Raw genomic sequence first — 21,117 nt, 5'->3', positions numbered from 1 at the left:
ACACACACACACACACAGAGCGAGAGAGAGAGAGAGAGAGAGAGAGGCAGAGACACAGGCAGAGGGAGAAGCAGGCTCCATTGCAGGGAGCCTGACGTGGGACTTGATCCCGGGTCTCCAGGATCAGGCCCTGAGCTGAAGGCAGCAGCGCTAAACTGCTGAGCCACCCACCTGGGCTGCCCTCTGGAACTTGTCTTTTCATTCTCTAAACAGTATCTTTCAAAGACCAGAAATTCTTAATTTTGATGAAGTCAAATTCCTCATTTTCTCCTTTACAGATTGTGCTTTTGGTGTCGTATCTAAGAACTCTCTGCCTTACTCAAAAGTATGAAGATTTTCTCCTATTTTTATTCTGCGAGTTCTACAGTTTTAGCTTTCACACTTAGGTCTATGACTCCTGTTGGGTCTATAACCTATTTTTTGTGTGTGATTTAAGGTGAGGATTTAAGATAATTTTTTTGCATGTGGATTTCTAATTGTCCCAGCACAATTTGTTCAAAAGACTATCCCATTGAATTTTCTTGGCACTTTTGCTGAAAATCAATTATCAGTATCAGTGTAAGATTTTTTTTCTACTACATTCTTACTTTTGTTCCACTGGCCACATGCCTGTCCTTAGGCACAATATTGCTGATTACTACAGATTTATAATAAGGATTGAGATGAGACAGTCTAAGTCTTCAACCTCAGTCCTTTTAAAATTCTAACTCTTTTGCATTTCTTTGTGAATTTTAGGATCACCTCATAGTTTCTTATTTTAAAAAAACCTGCTGGGGTTTAGATAGAAATTGTTTTGAATTATAAATCAATTTGGGGAGAACTGCCATCTTGACCATAATGAATCTTCCAAACCATGAACATGTAAGGTTTCTCCATATTATTTAGATCTATAGTTTCTCTCAGCCATGTTTTATACTTTTCATGATAAAAGTCTTACACTTCTTTATTAAATTTATACTCAACTATTTTATTCTTTTTGAAACTACTGTGAGTGAATTTTTTTAAAAGGTTTTATTTCTAAGTAACTTCTCTGTCCAACATGGGGCTCAAACTCACAACCCCAAGATCAAGAGTCACATGTTCTACCAACTGAGCCAGCCACATGCCTCGAATGAAAGTGTTTCTTGATTTCATTTTTAGACTGTTCATTCTCAGTATATAGAAATACAATAGATTTTTGACTGTTGGTCTTAGATCCTTGTGACCTTGCTAAATATAGCTTTAATAGTCTTTTGTGGATTTTCTACATACAGGATCATGTCATATTAGACAGTTTTATTTCTTCCTTTCCAGCATGAACTCCTTTTATTTATTATTTTGTCTAATTTTTTTGTCTAATTGTACTGACTAGAACCTCCAGTATAATGTTCAATAGAGGTAGCAAGAGCAGAAACTCTCAGGAGTTTCTTAGGAAACTCTTAGGAAAAGAACATTCAATTTCACCATTACATATGACATTAGCTATGGGTTTTTGTAGATGCTATTTATCAGGTTGAGAAAATTCCCTTCTGTTCCTAGTCTACTGAAATTTCTTATGATAAATGGGTACTGTACTATGCAAAAAAATTTTGTCTTTTCATTCTGTTACCTAGTATAATACCTTACATTAATTGATTTCAGATGTTAGGCCAACCTTGCATTTTTAGTATAAAGTCCGTTTGGTAATGGTATATAATCCTTTGTACAGGTGGCTGGATTCAGTTTGCTAATACAGATCTTCCTTGACTTACAATGGGGTTACATTTCAGTAAGCCCAACATAAGTTGAAGATATGGTTAAGTTGAAAAATGCATTTAGAGACACCTGGATGGTGCAGTTGGTTGGGGATCTGACTCTTGGTTTCAGCTTAGGTCATGGTCTTAGGGTTCTGGGATAGCCTTGCATTGGGCTCTGTATTCAGTGAGGAGTCTGCTTGAGGATTTTCTCTTTCTCTCTCTGCCCCTCCCCCTCAAATAAATAAAATCTTAAAAAAAAAAAAAGAAAATGCATTTAGTACACCTAACCTATCAAACATCATACCTTGGCCTAGCCTACCTTAAACTAAGTGCTCAGAACACTTAGATGAGCTTATAGTTGGGCAAAACTGAGAGCTGTGGTTCGTTGCTGCTGCTGCCCAACATCACAAGAGAAAACAGTACCACATTACTATTAGCCCCAGAAAAGATCAAAACTCAAAATCTGAAGAATATGTTTCAACTGAATGCATATTGCTTTCGCACTAACATACAGTCAAAAAATTGTAAATTGCACCATTGTAATTTGGAGACCTTCTGTATGTAATTTAGAATTTTTACATCTATGTTCATGAGGGATATTGATCTATGGTTTTCTTTTCTTACTATGTTTTTGCCTGGCTTTGGTATTGGGATGATACTGACCTTATAGAATGTATTAGTAAGTGTTCCTCCCTCCTTTATTTTCTGAAGAATACAGGAAGGATTGGTGTTTTCTATAAGCATTTGATAGAATTCACCAGTGCAATCATCTGGGGTCTGGATTTTTCATTATGGAAATATTTTAAATTACTAATTCAAATTTCTTTATTTTCTATAGGTCTGTTCAGATTTTCTGTTTCTTCGAGTCACTTTTGATACTTTGTATCTTTAAAGGAATTTGTTTATTGCATCTAAATTGCCTAATTTGGTGGCATAAAATTGATGACACCATTTCCTTATAATCCCTTTAAAATTCTGTTGAGGCCATAGTGCTGCCCTCTCCTTCATTTCTGAGTTTGCTAATATGTATCTTCTCTCTTTTCTCTTGGTCAATCTAGCTAAAGGTTTGTAAGTTTTACTGATCTTTTCAAAGACCAAATTTTTAGTTTCACTGATTTTTCTCTATTATTTTTGTTTTCTATTTTATCATATTCTGCTCTCATCTTTATTATTTCCTTTCTTTGGCTTGCTTTGTGTTTATTCAGTTGTTTTTTATAGTTTCTTAAGGTTGAAACCTAGATTTCTTTCTCTTTTTTAAATATTTTATTTATTAAAAAAATTTTTAAAAATATTTGATTTATTTATTCATGAGATACAAAGAGAGAGGAGGCAGAGACATAAGCAAAGGGAGAAGCAGGCTCTGTGCTTGGAGCCTGATGCAGTACTTGATCCCAGGAACACGGGATCAGACCTGAGCCATGCAGATGCTCAACCACTGAGCCACCCAGGCGCCCCTAGATTTCTTTTTTTGACACTGATGTTTAAAGTCATAAATTTCCTTCTAAGTATTTACCTGTCTCCTATAATTTTATTTTGCATTTTTCATTTCCCTGTCCAAAATATTTTAAAGTCTATTGTGATTTCTTCTTTGACTCACTGAGTATTTAGAAGTGTATGCTTTAATTTCCAAATATTTGGGGGGGGGGGTTCAGATTTCTTTCTAGTGTTGACTTCTAACTTAATTTTACTGTAGATGGAGAACAAACATTTCAGATGCATCAAGATTTATTTCATAGCCTAACTTATACTCTATTCTGGGGAATATTGGATGTGTACTTGAAAAGAATATGTATTTTTTATTGGGTGGTATATTCTATGTCTGGTGAGTTAGGTAGACTTGATTTTTTTGTCAAGTCTTCTATATACTTGCTGATTTTCTGTCTAGCTGCCCTATCAATTACTGAGAAGAGAGAACTAAAATCAAGTACTGTTGAATTGCCTATTTATCCTTTAAATTCTGTCAGTTTTTGCTTTATGTACTTTGAGTACCTGTTATTAGGTATTAGGTATTACCTTTACAATTGCTATATCTTCCTAATTTATTAGTCCTTTTATCATTTATGAAATGACCCTATTCATCTCTAATAATATTTTTCTCTTAAGTCTATTTTGTCTGAAATTAATATAGTTACTTCAATTTTCTCATTGTTAATTTTTGCATGATATGTCTTTTTCCATCCCCTTACTTTCAACCTGTGTCTTTGAATCTTAAGTGTGTCTCTTAGAGATAGCACATAGTTGGATCTTGCTTTTTTTAGCTAGTCTGATTATCTCTGTTTTTTAACTTGAAAGTTTAGACCTTTCGCATTTAATGTAAGTATAGATATGGTTGGATTTGATTTTGCCATATTGTGTTTTACGTGTCTCCTGTCCTTCTCAGTCATCTCGTCCTCCTTTATTGCCCTCTGTGTTAATTATTTTTATTTATCATTTTAATTCCTCAGTTGATTTTTCCTGTATTTTTTAAGATTTTATTTATTTTTTTATGAGAGGCAGAGACATAGGCAGAGGGAAAAACAGGCTCCCTGCGGGGGTCCTGATATGGGACTCAATTCTAGGACCCCAGGATTACAACCTGAGCCAAAGGCAGACAGTCAAACACAGAGCCACCCAGGTGCCCCTTTTCCTGTATTTCTTTAGTGGACTTTCTTAGTGGTGGCTAAAGGGAATATAAAATGCATTTTAATTTAGCACAATCTACTTCAGCTTAACACTAACTTAATTCTAGTAAAATACAGAAATTTTTCTCTGATACAGCTCCATCCCTCCTTCATTTTTATACTATTACTGTAAAATATATCTACATTTAAAATTTTTATTTGAGAGAGATAGTGGGGGGGGAGTGGGAGGGAGAGAGGAACAAGCAGATTCATGCTGAGTGCAGAGCCTGACTGTCTCATGAACCTGAGATCATGACCTGAGACAAAACCAAGGGTCGGACACTTAACTGACTAAGCCACCCATCCAGGCACCCCTATCTACATTTTTTTAAGTAAGCAAAATAGCGTTCTAATTATTGGTTTATACAATCTTACGTTTTTAAAGATGTCAGGAGAAGAAATAAGAACAAATATATCTATAGAGTCTTTTATATTTATCATTTCCAGTACCCTTTATTTCTCCTTGAATTACTATCTGTTGTCGTCTTCTTTCAGCCTGAAGAATCAACTGCTTCTAGTATTTCTTGTAAGGCAGAACTAATAGCAACAAATTCTCTCATCATTTATCCAGGCACATCTTTGCTTTGTTGTAATTTTTAAAGGATAATTTTTGCTGGATATATTTTTTTCTTTCAGGATTTTAAATGTCAACTGCTTTTGGGCTTTATTATTGTAGATGAAAAGTTAGCCATTAATCATACTATATTGTTCCCTTACAGGAGGGAAGTTGTTTTTATTTACTACTTCTAAGATTTTCACTTTGTCTTTAACAACACAGTTTGACTATGATGTGTCTAGGTGTGGGTTCTTTTGCATCTATGCTACTTAGAGTTCATTGAGCTTCTTCACTATGTAGATGAATGCATTTTATCAAATTCAGGAAATTTTTTTGGCTGTTATTTCTTCAAATAGTTATCTATTTTTTCCATTTTCTACTTTTCTACTCCTCTACTATTAATCATTGATTCATACACTTGATGTTGTCCAAAGGCTCTGTTCATATGTATTCAAATTTTTTCTCCGCTTCAGAGTAGGCAATTTCTATTGACCCAGTTTTAAGTTCACTGACTTTTTTTCCTCTGCTATCTCAAATCTGCTGATAAGTCACTCTAGAGAATTTTTCATTGTAATTATTTTCTTTTCAACTCCAGAAATTCCATGGGGTCCTATATTTTTTTAAATTCTATTTACTTGATGTGAGTAAATAGGTGACAACCTGAACTTGAAACTGGCATCTGTTCTGAGACTGAACCCTAGCCTGTGATATCTGACGCTGTCTCCAGGTAGATCCTGTTAGAAGTGAGTTAAATTAAAAATGGATTCAGATAATGAAAAAAAAACATCGATGTAGAAGATACATTATGAAATGAAATGGCTTCATGAATGTGAGGCTGCAAGAAAAGCAGCACTGTTACATTATTTCATATAAAATATGATCTTTAAATATGTCAGTGGGTAAACCATTTTAAAAAGGCATATAATTATTTCATCCTTTTGGTCTTCTCATTGGAAATTAAGGACTCATCATATACACACATGATTACATGTTTGACAAACCACTTCACTTCTCCATAGAACACAGTTTGTTGGACTTTGGTATAAAGTATTTGTTTTAATTCTTTTAAAAAGGGGTCATTAGGAACCATATTAAGCAAACATTTCCTTTTCATTTCTTTTTCTTTTCCTTTTCATTACTAAGGTAGTTTTTCCCTTTTAGTTTTGTTTTGTTTTTTTTTTTCCCTTTTAGTTTTATGGCAACCATAGCTGGCTTTGAAAAACGTAAACATATAATCAGTCTTGTCGAAATAAGTAACATTATCAACCAAATTTCTTTATAATAAAATATTACACCAAGCAATCTTAGTTTGGATTATAACTAATAGTACAAATGAATTTAGGTAAATATCTGGAATTTGTTCTAACAAGACATGACATTTGTTTCTAATTGGCTAATAAGAGAAGACCAACACAATACCAAAACATGCAAATTGGATTCATCTGTGCCTAAAGTAAATCAAGTCTGAGTTCAAGGAAATGAGATCAGGCACTTAAAAATTAATGTTTTCCATGGTTGAGTTAAATGAGAATTTGGGCCTATCGAAGAATCATATAGAACTAGTATCCTCTCTTATTAGAGTAGTGATAAGAGGTCATGTACCATCAGCAGCAAATTTAAGAGGTGACAGCAGCCCTAGAACACAAATACGTAATTCCCCAGGGCTCAGAGACCCTCAGCTGCCCTCCTCTGGAGTCCTGGGACTCAGTCTTCCTCTGGGTCCTTTGTGCAGCTGTTCCTGGTCAATCTGGCTACAAAGAACTACATAACCCAGACTCTAACAGCCACAGACTCCCCAGGCATTATCTCACCATTACACTCCTAGCCATCAAGTATTTGTGTAAATACTTGTAAAGGAAAGAAAAAAAAAGATAAAAAAGAATGGGAGTAGTACAGAATTAAGAGGTTTCCAAAGATCAGAGAAAATCTGATCCATTCCTGTTATTGTATTGTTTCTCTTGACTTTGGAATCTGAGGTTCTAGTCACTCTATTTCTTCGTAGATCTGGGGGAAAGATGCTCACCTCCCCTTCAAGGGAAATCAAGTGGTGGCTGCCTCTTGGACTCTTCCCCGGGTCCCCCTATAAGCAGGTTTTCTAAGTCTGTGATGAAAATTTCAATGCACACGCACACACAGTCCCACACATACACACGCCCAGCCCAGAAACCATCTATTCCAATCCCTTCATTCACATGGGAGAAAACCGAGACACAGATCATCAGAGACCCATCTATGCAGCTTTGGCAGAATCATGACAAGACTCACATCTCCCAATTCCCATACCAGCGTGCATTCCATTCCAACATGCCGATAAATCATTCTTTCAAGTGCTCCGTCTGAGTGACAACAGCTGCTTGCCGCAACAACCTTTTCTATTAAGGAACTCAAGTGGAATGAATTCAAGCCATGCAAGTTTCCCCTCTCAGAACCCCAACATCTGAGGAAGATGACAGAGTTCAAAAGAAGGGGAGCCAGCTGAGCTGGGTGATCAAGGCCTTTCGTGCCTCTTTGGCCCTCCTTTCTCTCCGAAGCTCCCCATATTAAGACTTATTTGTGTTCATTTCAAGAGGCAGAATGAGTGCTATCATCCCCAACCCATCTGATCTCCCAAACTAGGCTCTGTTGGTAAAGAGACTGCTGCTACCCATGCACAGAACTCGGCTTGACCTTTAAGCTGCAGAAAGTTGTTTGAAGAGTACAGATATTTCTTTGAGAGATACTTGTAAATAATTAAAACAAGTTTCTCCAGGGGAAAAAATAATCTTATCAAATTAATAAACACCAAAACTTGGCTAAGAAGTGTCTTTAATAATCAGCCTTACAAGTCAATAAAAGAGTTACAAATACACAGTTTACTATTACCTGACAGTTGTGAAACTGGTATTTTAAAGAAATGTTTAATGTTAACAGTTGCTTATTACTGGCTCTACAGGGAAACAGCTATAGATCTAAAAAGAACTAATCAATTATAAACAAAGATCTGGGGTAGGTATAGGTATGAGCAGGGAATGCCAAAGGGGTGCATGAAACAAAGGACTGGCTAGGCCATAAATAAGTAAAATCAAACTTAGTCATCCAACTCTCCTTGGATCCTTTCTTTCTCTTTTGAATAAGACCTGGGTTACGTATGCTGGCTAAAAGTGAATGAATGTGTTTCACCTCCTCCTGGAACTCAGAATAAATTCTTGGAAAAAAGGAATGCACACCATGACTTAAATCCCTTTTTCTATTTCTCATTCTCACCTCAAGAAACTAGAAAACTTCATGAATAGTCCATTGAGTTCGTTAAAACTAAAATGACTTCCACTCAAAAGCGTTAAAGGCCAGGGTTACTAGACAAGAAGCATAGTTTCTAATCTCTTTGGAGTACCACACTTTCATCTGCTAGATAAGAGTAACTTAAGCCACAAACAAGAATCAGACAACTAGATTTAGGGGCGCCTGGGTAGCTCAGTCAGTTAAGCATCTGCCTTCAGCTCAGGTCATCATCTCAGGGTCCTGGGATCGAGCCGCATGGTGGGCTCTCTGCTCAGCAGGGAGCCTGCTTCTCCTTCTCCCTCTACCCCTCCTCCTGGCTCATGTGTATGCTTGCTCACTCTCTCTCTCTGAGTCTTCTCTGAAATAAATAAATAATATATTTTAAAAAAAAGAAAAGAAAACTGGATTCAAAGTTTTTTAAAATTTTATTTATTCATGAAAGACACACACAGAGAGAGGCAGAGACGGGCAGAGAGAGAGGCAGGCTCCATGCAGGGAGCCCGATAAGGGACTCGATGCTGGGACTCCAGGATCACGCCCTGAGCCAAAGGCAGATGCTCAACCACTGAGCCACCCAGGCATCCCTGGATTCAAATTTTTAAGGTAAAACTAACTAGTAAAAGTAAGTATGATGGACTAGGAAATGGTAAGTGAGTCAGAGACAGGATTTAACTTTAAATCAGGAATAGGACTTAAAAGATGAATCGTGGTTTATACCCCCACAATATAACTGATTCTTAGGTGTTCAGGTTAATAGGAAATGTACAAGCTCCAGAACGAAAGCTACCACCTTACCCCGTTTTAGGCACAGATCTAAACAGAGCTGAATGGGGATAAAATTCCCTCCACGTAAGAACTTAGGTACAAATGCTATTTACCAGAATAAAAGCATGGTAAACTGCTTGCTACCTGAAAATGGAAAATAACAGCAACCATGTCCCCGTGAGGGTAAGAACTAAGGCACTCAGCTTTCTGGACTCTAGCCTGTGCCTAGGAAGAGGAGCTTCTGTGGAAGATCAACCTGAGAAATTTATACTAGTGCTTCTACCACTAGCTGGATGACCTTGGGAAAGGTACTTAAAAGTTAGGGTTTTAGTATCTTTTTTAAAAAATTTATAGAAATTATTTTACCTATCTCGTGGGGTCCTTATAAATATTAGATGAGATCATTTCTAAAGGGTACCTAAGCCAAGGCTCCTTACTGAGGGTGTTTTGTTGTTTCTCTCTGTATAGTCCAGGCTGTTAACGCTGCAGCAGAAAAAGATGGAGTTAATCTTTTAAGGTTTTCTTGTTGGTTTTGTTTTAATCAAAGAACTGTCATGACAAAGAACCTGACAAAGTTACTTCTTATAAATTGAACGTTACACTTATTATGGACCTAAAGCTACTCATTGGATTGTACAATTACAAGCACAAAGTATTAAAAATATGTGTCTTTCTTTGTTGTTATATGGCAAAATTTTCTGTGTGCTCCTCTTTGGAAAGGGTATTCCCATCAGTTATAAACTGCTGCTCCACATGTGATAATTTAGATCAAGGTCATTACCAACCCAGATGACCAAACCTGAAAAATACTGTCCTCACGTCAGAGACCTTGAAGAAAGAATGCTCTAATGGGATTAAAATACCTTGCAAAGAATTACACCACGAACAGCTCAAGAAATCTTAATTTGTAAAAGGTCACAGAGTTACAAAAAACATCGCTCATTTCAGCTAATTAAACGAAATTTTAGTTAAACGGCACCTTTAAATATTGGTATTGCAGCTGCGAGTGCATTTAAATAGCATTTACACAGATATAATTAGCACAATTAAACATGGGTAGAAGTGGAAACACCATTCTTAATTATATTGATATAATCAGTTTTATTAATGCTTTATAGCAACAAAAGTGACATCTGACAGTAGCACACAATTCATGACTGAACCTAATATTAAGCCTTTTAGCATATTAAGGAATCTAAAGCTACGTAATTGGGGAAAGAAAGAAGTCAAATAATGCGTGCCTACCTGTGACGATCCCATAGTTGGGAGGTTCGAGAATTACTCCATAAAACTGGATGATGTTTCTGTGACTGAGGACACTGAGTATTTCTGCCTGTACGAAAATCAAATACAGAGTTACATAAAATTTCATGTTTATGAGTCTCCTAAAATAGGCATCCCATTCAATTTCCTTTTACATACATTTGCAGAGATACATGTGTGCTCAACAAGTACGTGATGCTGATGGAACGCTATCCTTAGCAGCATTCTGGAAAGTTTAAGAATTTCTATTGAAGCCTTCTGACCATTTACAAAGGAAATGGGGTTGAAGTGGCTGCAAGAGAGGGTGCTTCATGGCAAGCCAGCACGACAGGTAGAGGAGGAGGGTGACGACGTGGGGAGAGGCCGTATGTGTTTATAGAAGAGCCTTCTTCCTAAGAGTTGAATATGTTTTTTTTTTTCTGTATCATACTCCTTGTAGGAGACTCAAGACTGGATGGACTTCTATTGGTTGGATGAACAGTCGTGACAAAATCAACAGATGATTTAACTCTTACTGAAATAGGTTCAGGTCATACTCATTTATATGATTTATCTAATCATTCAAAATATATTCTTGCTCTTGTACTGTATGCAGCAAGGTACTGGGAAGGCTATAAGTAGATTCCTGACCTTCAGTAGTGATTTGGGAAGTAGAAAGCCATACTTTACATGTGAAATGTATTAAATACCAGAAAACTGTACTGCAGAGTGACATCATAAAAAAATATTTATTAAACTTAGTTTTTTAAATGAAAAAACAGAGATACCACAGTGTATATCTGCTAATGTCTACAGAAGGACATTTTCTAAATTAACTAAATCACATGTACTTATTACTTTTGTGGAGCTAAAACATGGCTCACCAGGAATTATAAATACAGTTAGTTACAAAATCACTTAGGTACAAAAAAACATTTAATATTTTTAAATGAAAAGGATGTTATTGTCAGTATGCAAATAGGAGTTTCATAATTCCCCATTTCATAAAGGGTATTCATCAAGATGGTAAGTAATTAAAGAAAAATAAATAAGACATGGGGAGAGGGATCCCTGGGTGGCGCAGCGGTTTAGCGCCTGCCTTTGGCCCAGGGCGCGATCCTGGAGACCCGGGATCGAATCCCACATCGGGCTCCCGGTGCATGGAGCCTGCTTCTCCCTCTGCCTGTGTCTCTGCCTCTCTTTCTCTCTCTGTGTGACTATCATAAAAAATAAATAAATAAAAAAAAAAAAAAAAAAAAAAAAAGACCTGGGGAGAAAGGGGACTTCTCTTTGGGAACCAGCACAATTTAAATTAGTATTATTTGTTACAAATTTTTTGTCACAGGATAGGAATTGGGATTTCATGAAAAACATTGTTTTTAAGGTGGTATAGCTAGGTACAAATGGAAGCTTAAGGGTTTGCATAGGGTCAATATGGAATCAAGAGAAAGGAAAATTGTCATCAACTGGATGAGACATTTATCAAGGTTTCTTTGACAGTGTTTCTCTTTTACTAATACAACTGTTGAAGGAGGCAATCAAAACACTTCTCTCACACTCACTGAGTGCCTACTGTGTGCAGAGGTTCTATGTTCATCAAATGAACTTCTCATACTTTTCCAAGTAGAAAGAAAATGCATTAACTAAGCAAGACAATTATTCATCCATATGGCAATTCTATTAGAAACAATAAATGAGGGCGCCTGGATGGCTCAGTCAGTTAAGCGTCTAACTTTGGCTCAGGTCATGATCCTGAGGTCCTAGGACTGAGCCCCAACTTGGACTCCCTGCTCAGCAGGGAGTCTGCTTCTCCCTCTCCCTCACCCCTCTCCCATGCTTGCTCTCTTTCTCTCTCTCAAATAAATGAAAAAAAATCTTTTAAAAAAGTTCATGTGAGGTTTGGAAAACCTAAGTACCCCCTATTTTTAAAGCAGATGAACTCTTTCTGAGTAAAGCATTAGAATTTATTGCAAGTAAAGCATTAGGGTTTGAACCAATATTTGTCAAAATAAGGGAGTGTTATCCTTTGGTATGTTTGGGTATATTCTTTGGGGTATCTAAATTCTGTGAACATTAAAAATGTTTGTATCAAGGGGTGCCTGGCTGGCTCGGTCAGTAGAGCATGTAACTCAATCTCAGCATTGTAAATTTGAGCTCCATGTTGGGTGCAGGATTACTTAAAAAAATAAAATCTTAAAAAGATATTTGTATCAAGAAAGAATGAATACAAGAATATTCTAAGGGATGCATGGCTGGCTCAGCCAGTAAGTAGAGTTTTCAACTCTTGATCCCATGTTGGGCACAGAACTTAAAAAAAAAAAAAAAAAGGAATATTCTAAATCTTTGGATGACCATTTTATAATTCAGCACCACAGGGGATTTTCAATGTTCCAGCTAATTTTCATGTTTACATTTAAGATATTGCCAAGTGATGCCTTGGAGAGACAGAATTTATCTTTCAAGTGCTGGTAAACATTTGCTGATGTTAAAATAACAACCATTATTTTATGTCCCACTGTTATGCTCATTTAAAAATTTTTTAGCGTTAGGAAAAACTAAATTCTTGAGATATAATTTCTAAGTAAAAGAGATTTTCACAGAGTAAGTAAAACTTTAGGTTCTAATTTAACAAACTAAGAATTTGATTTAACATCCCAAAACAACATACTACTTTAGAGTGCTGCACTAGTTCCATGGAAATGATGGTATAATAAGCAGAGATAGACTAAATAAATAAGTGGCATTTGCAATAAGGGAAGATCAAGTGATATTATGATGTTACCAACTCAAGCTGGCTCCAACAGAAATAACTGTGGGATTAACCAAATGACTAAAGTCTGTGCTGTAGCAGTCAGTATCTGACAGCAGGTGGATGTCTTCTGTAGGTTTGCCCTTATAGACACTGACTTGCCAACAGTTCATTAATGCAACAGTTGTAGTAACAGAAAGCTTTTCTTTAAATTGTTGTTTCCAGATTTATTATTTTGGAATACTCTAGCAAATAGACTGGCCATCAAAATAACAGATTAGTGGTCTAAAAAAGTTCACAGTTATAAAGAACCATAATAACAATCTTTTTTAAAGATTTTATTTATTTATTCATGATAGACAGAGAGAGAGAGAGAGAAGTAGAGACACAGGCAGAGGGAGAAGCAGGCTCCATGCAGGGAGCCTGATGTGGGACTCGATCCTGGGAGTCCAGGATCACACCCTAGACCAAAGGCAGGCGTGCTGAACCGCTGAGCCACCCAGGGATCCCTAAAGAACCATAATAATGATAAAGGCTAAATATAATGGTCCATGGTGACAAAAAAATATCTTTTTACATTATCAATGTCAACAAAAGTCATTTATTTTCAGTAAATGTAATTTGATGAAAATTGTTCATTTTAGTTATACTGACTTTATAGCTTTATTTTTACTTAATTGAAAAATTGGTTTTGATTTTACAAGAGCTATAAGCATGAAGAGTTCTGGGGTGCTTGGCTGGCTCTGTCAGTAAAGCATGTGACTCTTGATCTTGGGGTTGTGAGTCTGTGCCCCATGTTGGGTATAGAGATTACTTAAAAATAAAATCTTAAAAAAAAGCAGTAGTTCTTAGTTTTATATTGTGTATACTTAAGTTATACTGAAATAATTTTGATCAACATAGGAAATGCAGATGACTTAATATTCTACATAAAAAAATCTGTGTATTTCTCAGATAAGTGTGTGCCAGTGTTTACTGCAGCATTATTCATAATAACCAAAAGGTAGAAGCAACCAACTGTGTTGGTTATCAACTGATGGACAAGTGTTATCAACTGATGGACAAATCAACAAAATGCGATATATAAATACAATAGAATATTAATTTAGCTACAAAAAGGGATTAAGTTCTGATACATGTTACAACACAGATGAACCTTGAAAACATGCTAAGTGAATAAGCCAGACACAAAATGACAAATTTTGTATGACCCTTCTTTTATGACATATCTTGAATTGGCAAATTCAGAAATAAAGAAAACAGACTAAAGGTTACACCAGTACTGGGGGAGGAGGGAATTGGGGAGATGCTGCTTAATGTGTAAAGTTTCTGTTGGTGTGATGAGAAAAATTTGGAAATAGATTGTAGTGATGGCTGTACAACACTGTGAATGCAATTAATGCCACCAAAGTATACACTTAAATATGGTTAAAATGGCAAATTTCATTCTATATATATTTTACCACAATAAACAATGTTTTAAAAAATCCAGTCAGAATGGCTAAAATTAAAAAGTCAGGAAACGACAGGTGTTGGCAAGGATGCAGAGAAAGGGGAACCCTCTTACACTGCAGTAGGAAGGCAAGCTGGTGCAGCCACTCTGGAAAACAGTATGGAGGAGGTTCCTCAAAAGGATGAAAATAAAGCTGCCCTATGACCCAGCAACCGCACTACTTAGGGATTTAACCCCAAAGATACAAATGTAGTGATCTGAAGAGGTACCTGCACTGCAATGTTTCTAGCAACGATGTCCACAATACCAAACTATGGAAAGAACCTGGATGTCCGTCAACAGATGAATGGATAAAGATGTGGTATATATACACAATGGAATACTACTCAACCATTAAAAGAAAAAAAAGGAAAAGAAATCTTGCCATTTACAACAACATGGATGGAACTAGTGGGTATTATGTTAAGTGAAATAAGTCAATCAGAGAAAGACAATTATATGATTTCACTCATGTGGAATTTAAGAAACAAAACAGGAGCATAGGGGAAGGGAGGGAAAAATAAAACAAGACGAAATCAGGGAAGGAGACAAACCAGAAGACTTAACCATAGGAAACAAACTGAGGGTTGCTGGAGGGGAGAAGGGTGACGGATGGGTAACTGGGTGATGAGCATTAAAGAGGGCACGTAATGAAATGAGCACTGGGTGTTATATGCAACTGACGAAGCACTGAACTCTACCTCTAAAACTAATAATACACTATATGTTAATTAATTGAATTTAAATAAAATTAAATTTAATAAATAAAATAGGAGAGCTCTTAAAAAATTCTATTCGACTGTTATATATATTTATATATATGTATGTGTACATGTGCATACATACACACATGACAGTCATCTCAAAGTTACAGAACTCAAGGTCTAAATATCCTTGGGTAAATAAGTAGTTTTCCAGATTAAGATTTAACGAAGTAAGGGAAGTCTGTGACAGAATACAACAGTTTTAACTCAGCTCAAAGACTCTCCTTAAGGGTCCCAATCTGATATAGAAAGGAGGTAACCACAGTATATCCATAAAAATGACCTCATCACAGTACAAAAATGTCTATACAGATGCTGTGTTTACAGTAAGATGTGCAGCTGCTCCCACTGTTTCCAGCCGGCCTGTTTTCTTCCCCATTCTCTCCCCCTTCCCTCCCTCCCTACTTCTTTTCTTCTTTATTTTTGGGAAGGAATACAGGAGTTTTAGTTAACAGATCCAGGGGGAGCAGGTATTTTGTTAGCTTTATTTTATCTGGCATTTCTGTATGTTTATATGGACAGAGGAGCCATTAATTCAGTTTGCCACGTTTAGGAGTCGACCAACATACCAGTTCCAAATGCCCGATTCAGAGAGATTAAGAGAAGTTAAATATTATAATTTAAACTAAATTTAAGTAAATATTATAATTTAAATAAATTTAAGGGAATTTGAGTTTTAATCCTCTTCCTTTAAAGTACTTCCAATAGTCTTAAAAGAAGATTTTAAATCGATTAGTATTTTCATCTTTAGAGCAGTCCCTTTCCCTCAATTCAAAACTTATTTTCTATTTTGGCAAAACTGCCTTTTTGAAAAAAAAAACAAAAAACCCTGAGATATATTTGACACATAACATTGTATTAGTTTCAGATGTAAAACATGATAACTCAATATTTATATATACTGAAAACTAATCCCTACAATAAGTCATTAACACCCATCACCACACACAGTGACAAGTTCTTTTTTCTTGTGATGAGAACTTTTAAGACCTACTGCCTTAGCAACTTTCAAATATACAATACAGCATTATTAACTGTAGTCACATGCTGTATATATATTATATCCCCATGATTTATTTTATAACTAAAAGTTTTTCAACCTAATCCCAAGTTTAAATTTGTTTAATATTGGAGAGCTGCCATAAAATCCTTAAAGATTGTTTTTAAAGCTTGTTTTACAGTTTCACGTTCCACTGATACAGGCTATATGTATTTGTGTGACAAATATATATATATACATATATATATATATATATATATGTATATATATATTAAGCAGGCTCCAAGCCCGCATGGGGTCCAATGTGGGACTTGAACTCATGACCCTGAGGTCAAGACCTCAGCTTAGATCAAGAGTTGGACACTTAATGGACTGAGCCACTAAGTGCTTCTGTCATAAATATATTAATAAAATTGAGTTGACTTTCTTTTTGAAAGAAATAAAACTACCGACAGCACTCTATTGATCTATAGACAACACTAATGAAAGAAATCAAATCGTTTATGAAGACCCACATCATTAAGCTGGCAGTCTCTACATATTATCTTAGGAACAGGCTTTCCTCCCTGGTTGTCAACAACCATTACCCTCCACATGACAGCAGGATTGTATCCTTCTGCCTATGACGTGATATGACAACAAAGATAGTAGATGTATAAAATCCAAGGTTCACATCTGCTGTCCACGAATGTCAGCTGCTCCTTCTTGTCCTCTGGTGCATGTGACATTTAAAACATTCCAGGGACCTGGCTCTCTGAGGTCCTCACCAATCCTAAGATTCTCTGATTCCCTCAGAATATGATAGTAAAAAAAAAAAAAAAAAAGAGTTGGCTCATTCGACGCTTCAAAGGAAGTAGTGTCCTTCCCACTGTGCATTCAAGGTCAAAGGCTTTTTCCAAATTACCAATATGATCCAACTTCAGGATATTCCCTCAAAACTTAAGAAGATAGGAGACCATCCCACACTTTTAAAAAGCAAATTATGTAAGAGAGACTGAGAAGAGAGAAAATATTAATTATGGTCATCTCTAGGTAGCAGAATCATAAATGATTTTAAATTTGTATGCATTTCTAAAATTCTTTACAATAAACCTGGGCAGCCCGGGTGGCTCAGCGGTTGAGCGTCTGCCTTTGGCTCAGGGTGTGATCCTGGAGACCTGGGATCGAGTCCCACATCGGGCTCCCTGCATGGAGCCTGCTTCTCCCTCTGCCTGTGTCTCTGCCTCTCTGTGTCTCTCATGAATAAATAAAATCTCTCAAATAAATAAATAAAAAATAAAATTCTTTACAATAAACCTATATAATTAAATTTCTAAAAAAAATTTTATTTATTTATTCATGAAAGACACACACACATAGAAAGAGGCAGAGACACAGGCAGAGGGAGAAGCAGAGGGAGAAGCAGGCTGCCTGCAGGAGCCCGATCCCAGGACTCCGGGATCATGACCTGAGCCGGAGGCAGATGCTCAACTGCTGAGTCACCAGGTGCCCCAATTTTTAAATTTTTTATAAGATTATTTATTTATTTATTTGAGAGAGAGCACCCAAGCAGGGGGGAAGAGCAGAGGGGAAGGGAGTAGCCCCACTTTGGGCTCCCTGCTCAGTCCCAGGACCCTGAGATCATGACCTGAGCAGAGGGCAGACACTCAACCTACTGAGCCCCCCAGGCAGCCCTCGGCCTATAAAAGTTTTCAATAACAAAAAGTAGTACACATACATAATATATATGACCAGGAAACACAGATATAAACTGAAAAATATATATTTGCATGGAAATTTTGATTTTCTCCAGGATTGAATCAGGAAAGGGTAAAATTCTTTCCTTACCTTCCCAGAACTACCCTAGACCTATAAAAACTAGTTCAGTTAACCTCTGAGCTGGGAGTTTCGCCTGACCTGGGTCTGGAACAAACTAATATTCATCTGGGCCATTCTTGAAGCAGGCCACAGGTCCTGAGAGGCCTTGAGACCACAGATGCGGGTACAGGAAACTGATATCTAGACTGATTTCAACCTACTAGGTATCTGGCACTTTTATTAAATGATCTCCTCTCCCTTCTTACATTTGCTCTGTGGCCTGCTGCCCTTCAGGGAAGCCTTTTCTACATCGCTCATCTCCCAAAATGGTCTAGGACAGCACCGCAGGAGGTCAAATGCTTTACACGTAGGAAGCACTCCAGCTTTTCTGCAGATTGAACACACAGTTTTTGACGATAATGATAGTTAGTGTGTTTAAATAACTGCTATAGAGAGTCCGCGTTAGTAAATGTTGACTCTGAAGAGCAAAGTGAGAAGAGTAAGATGCCAGCGGGTGTAGACCTGCTTCCTTTTGCATTCCGTTCTTTCACGTGCAGAAGGGTCGTTACTAAGGCTGTGATTTCCTAAGAATGACAGTGGATCGATTACGCAGCCTACCCGGCCGCAGCAGAAGTCCCCTCCGAGATTCATGCTCACCAGCTCACTGCTGATTTAAACTTCCGGAGTGAAGATCTGTACTTTACCTCTGCAGCCTCTGCCGTCCAAAGCTATCACATGAGCACAATTTCTTGAGAGTCCTTTCCTGCTCTGCCATTCTCTCAGCACGCCCTTGTTTGACATTGTACTCCTTTTCAGATTCGGAATGTAGAACCTTGCTTGGTCCTGTACCTTCCATTTCCAATTTTCTACCCAATATATTTGACCATATACAGCCGTCCGGATTTGAGCTGCGTGGGTCCACTTATAGTTGGATTTTTTTTTTTAGGATTTTATTTATTTATTCATGAGAGACACACAGAGAGAGGCAGAGACACAGGCAGAGGGAGAAGCAGGCTCCATGCAGGGAGCCCGATGTGGGACTCGATCCCGGGACATCACGCCCTGAGCTAAAGGCAGACACCCAACCGCTGAGTCACCGAGGTGTCCCAAGGTGGATTTTTTAAAATATAAATACGGTATAGTACCTTAAATGTGTTTTCCCTTCTTAATGATTTTAATAACATTTTCTCCTCTCCAGCTTGCTTTATTGTAGAAATACAGTATACAACACAACACATTCAAAATGTGTATTAATCAACTGTTCACATGATCGGTAGGGTTTTCAGTTAACAGCAGGCTATCAGTACCTAAGTTCTGGGGGAGTCAAAAGTTACAGAGTTCTGACTGGCCTTGGGGCAGAAGGTGATTGGCTCCGCAAACCCCCACACTGTTCAAGGACCAACTCTAGTTCCAAAATCACCGAGGGTAAGCCAGCCTTTTGCCAAGCCCACACACTTTCCGCACCCACTTTTCTACCCGAACACTGTGCTAGGTGCTCCCCCCTCTAGACTGTTTGTATCCTCCCAAAATTCATATGCTGAAATCTAACCCCCAGTGTCACGGCAGGTGAAGGTGGGGCCTTTGGGAGATGATCTGGTTGTGAGAGCAGAGCCCTCGGGAACGGGAACGGGACTGAGCCCTTACAAAAGGGACCCCAGAGAGCCCCCTTGCCCCTCTTACCAGGTAAGGACTCATTGAGAAGATGGCCACCTCTGAATGGGGAAGCAGGCTTCACAGGCCCAGGCCCTGCTAATACCTTGATCTCAGACTTCCCAGCCACCACAACTCTGACAATTATAAGTCACCCTGTCTTTAACGTTCTGTTAGGGGAGCCAGCTTGAGCTAGAGTCCTAGAAGTCTGCAGCGCTTCAACTGGGTCTCTTATGAACAGGACAAAAAGATGCAGCCACTGGTCTTCGCAGTAGAGAATACCTCTTCTCTTCAGTGCAGATCTCTTCTCTTTATCACCACAGACCCCAGAACTACTGCACTGGGCAGCAGGTAAGGGATGAGGGGAAACTCTTGATTTGAAAAGTCCTAAAACAGTATTTACAAATCTATAAGGTCACAACACCTAGCTCTTCCAGGCAAGGCACAGGTAGGACTTATTTACTGAGAGACACAGAGAGAGATAGCAGGGGAAGGGGACAGAGGGAGAGGGGGAGAGAGAATTTCAAGCAGACTCCATGTTCAGCACAGAGCCCAGTGCAGGGCTTGATCTCACAACCCCGAGATCATGACCTGAGCTGAATTCTAGTGAGTCAGATGCTTCTGAGCCACCAGGGTGTCCCAAAAATACTGCTTAATTAACTGCATTTTTACCCCAAGAGTATCATAGTTGGGAGCATTTTCCTCAAATAAAAGCTTTGTTTCTTATATGTATGGCAAGATGGAAAACCAGCCCTTCTGCTCCTTAAAATGCTTTGCCACAAGAATAACTTATAAAGCAGGCCTGGATGATTTTCATATTCAATATTAAATCCCGTATTTATTTAACTGCCAGACGGTCATGCACGGGTCATGCTCTCTGAGTCACCTTAGGTTTAATCAGACCCATTCAGTCCCAGTCATGTGACAAGGAGCAACTCTCACCGTTCTGTAGGTTCTCTTTTAAATGCTGTCCTTTAGAGTAAGTGTTCAGGGAAATAATGCAGGATGAATGCACTGAATTCAGGTTCTATAATATCATACAGCCTATCTTCCTGACAGTGTTTGACACCATGAAGACTTTCCTTTGGAAGGAAAATGGCTAGAAGCACTAAGAAGAAAAAATAAGCCAATCATTTTGCTCACTCATGGTGAACCAACCCAAGATGAAGCCATGTGGGATTTATTACAAACATCAGCAGTGCTGGGAAGCCTGTTGCTCAATGGTTTTCCTGGTGGGTTGCAGCAGACTCGACATGCGGCCGTTGAGACAGCAGCCTGGGCTCCTATCCAGAGGTCAGGGTGCTCTCTGGTTAAGGACATACCCCACTAAGGGCGGGCTAACCTGGCAGGCTAGGAGGGTAGCTAGAACTGAACCAGACAAATAGTGAAGATTTACGAACAGGGATTTAAGAGCGCTTTCCAAATCATCAAAAGGCTATGAGATTTCACATTCTTAATGCTCACAAGAG

The 21,117-nt window shown here is 37.8% G+C and overlaps 1 protein-coding gene across 7 annotated transcripts in view; it reads right to left on the bottom strand.

Annotated features, from left to right (window-relative positions):
- MAP3K20 (mitogen-activated protein kinase kinase kinase 20) overlaps positions 1 to 21,117 on the bottom strand; it is a 175,516-nt gene that overhangs the window by 83,244 nt on the left and 71,155 nt on the right. For all 7 annotated transcript variants that reach the window (XM_038584869.1, XM_038584870.1, XM_038584871.1 and 4 more), the window contains one exon: positions 10,200 to 10,287. In XM_038584869.1, coding sequence (XP_038440797.1) covers positions 10,200 to 10,287 — 88 coding nt within the window. The remainder of the gene's footprint in view (positions 1 to 10,199; positions 10,288 to 21,117) is intronic.

Source organism: Canis lupus, chromosome 36 (assembly GCF_011100685.1).
Source record: "Canis lupus familiaris isolate Mischka breed German Shepherd chromosome 36, alternate assembly UU_Cfam_GSD_1.0, whole genome shotgun sequence".
NCBI lineage: Eukaryota > Metazoa > Chordata > Mammalia > Carnivora > Canidae > Canis > Canis lupus.
Note: the sequence above shows the minus strand (reverse complement) of the source record. Positions and strands in the feature narration are given on the sequence as shown.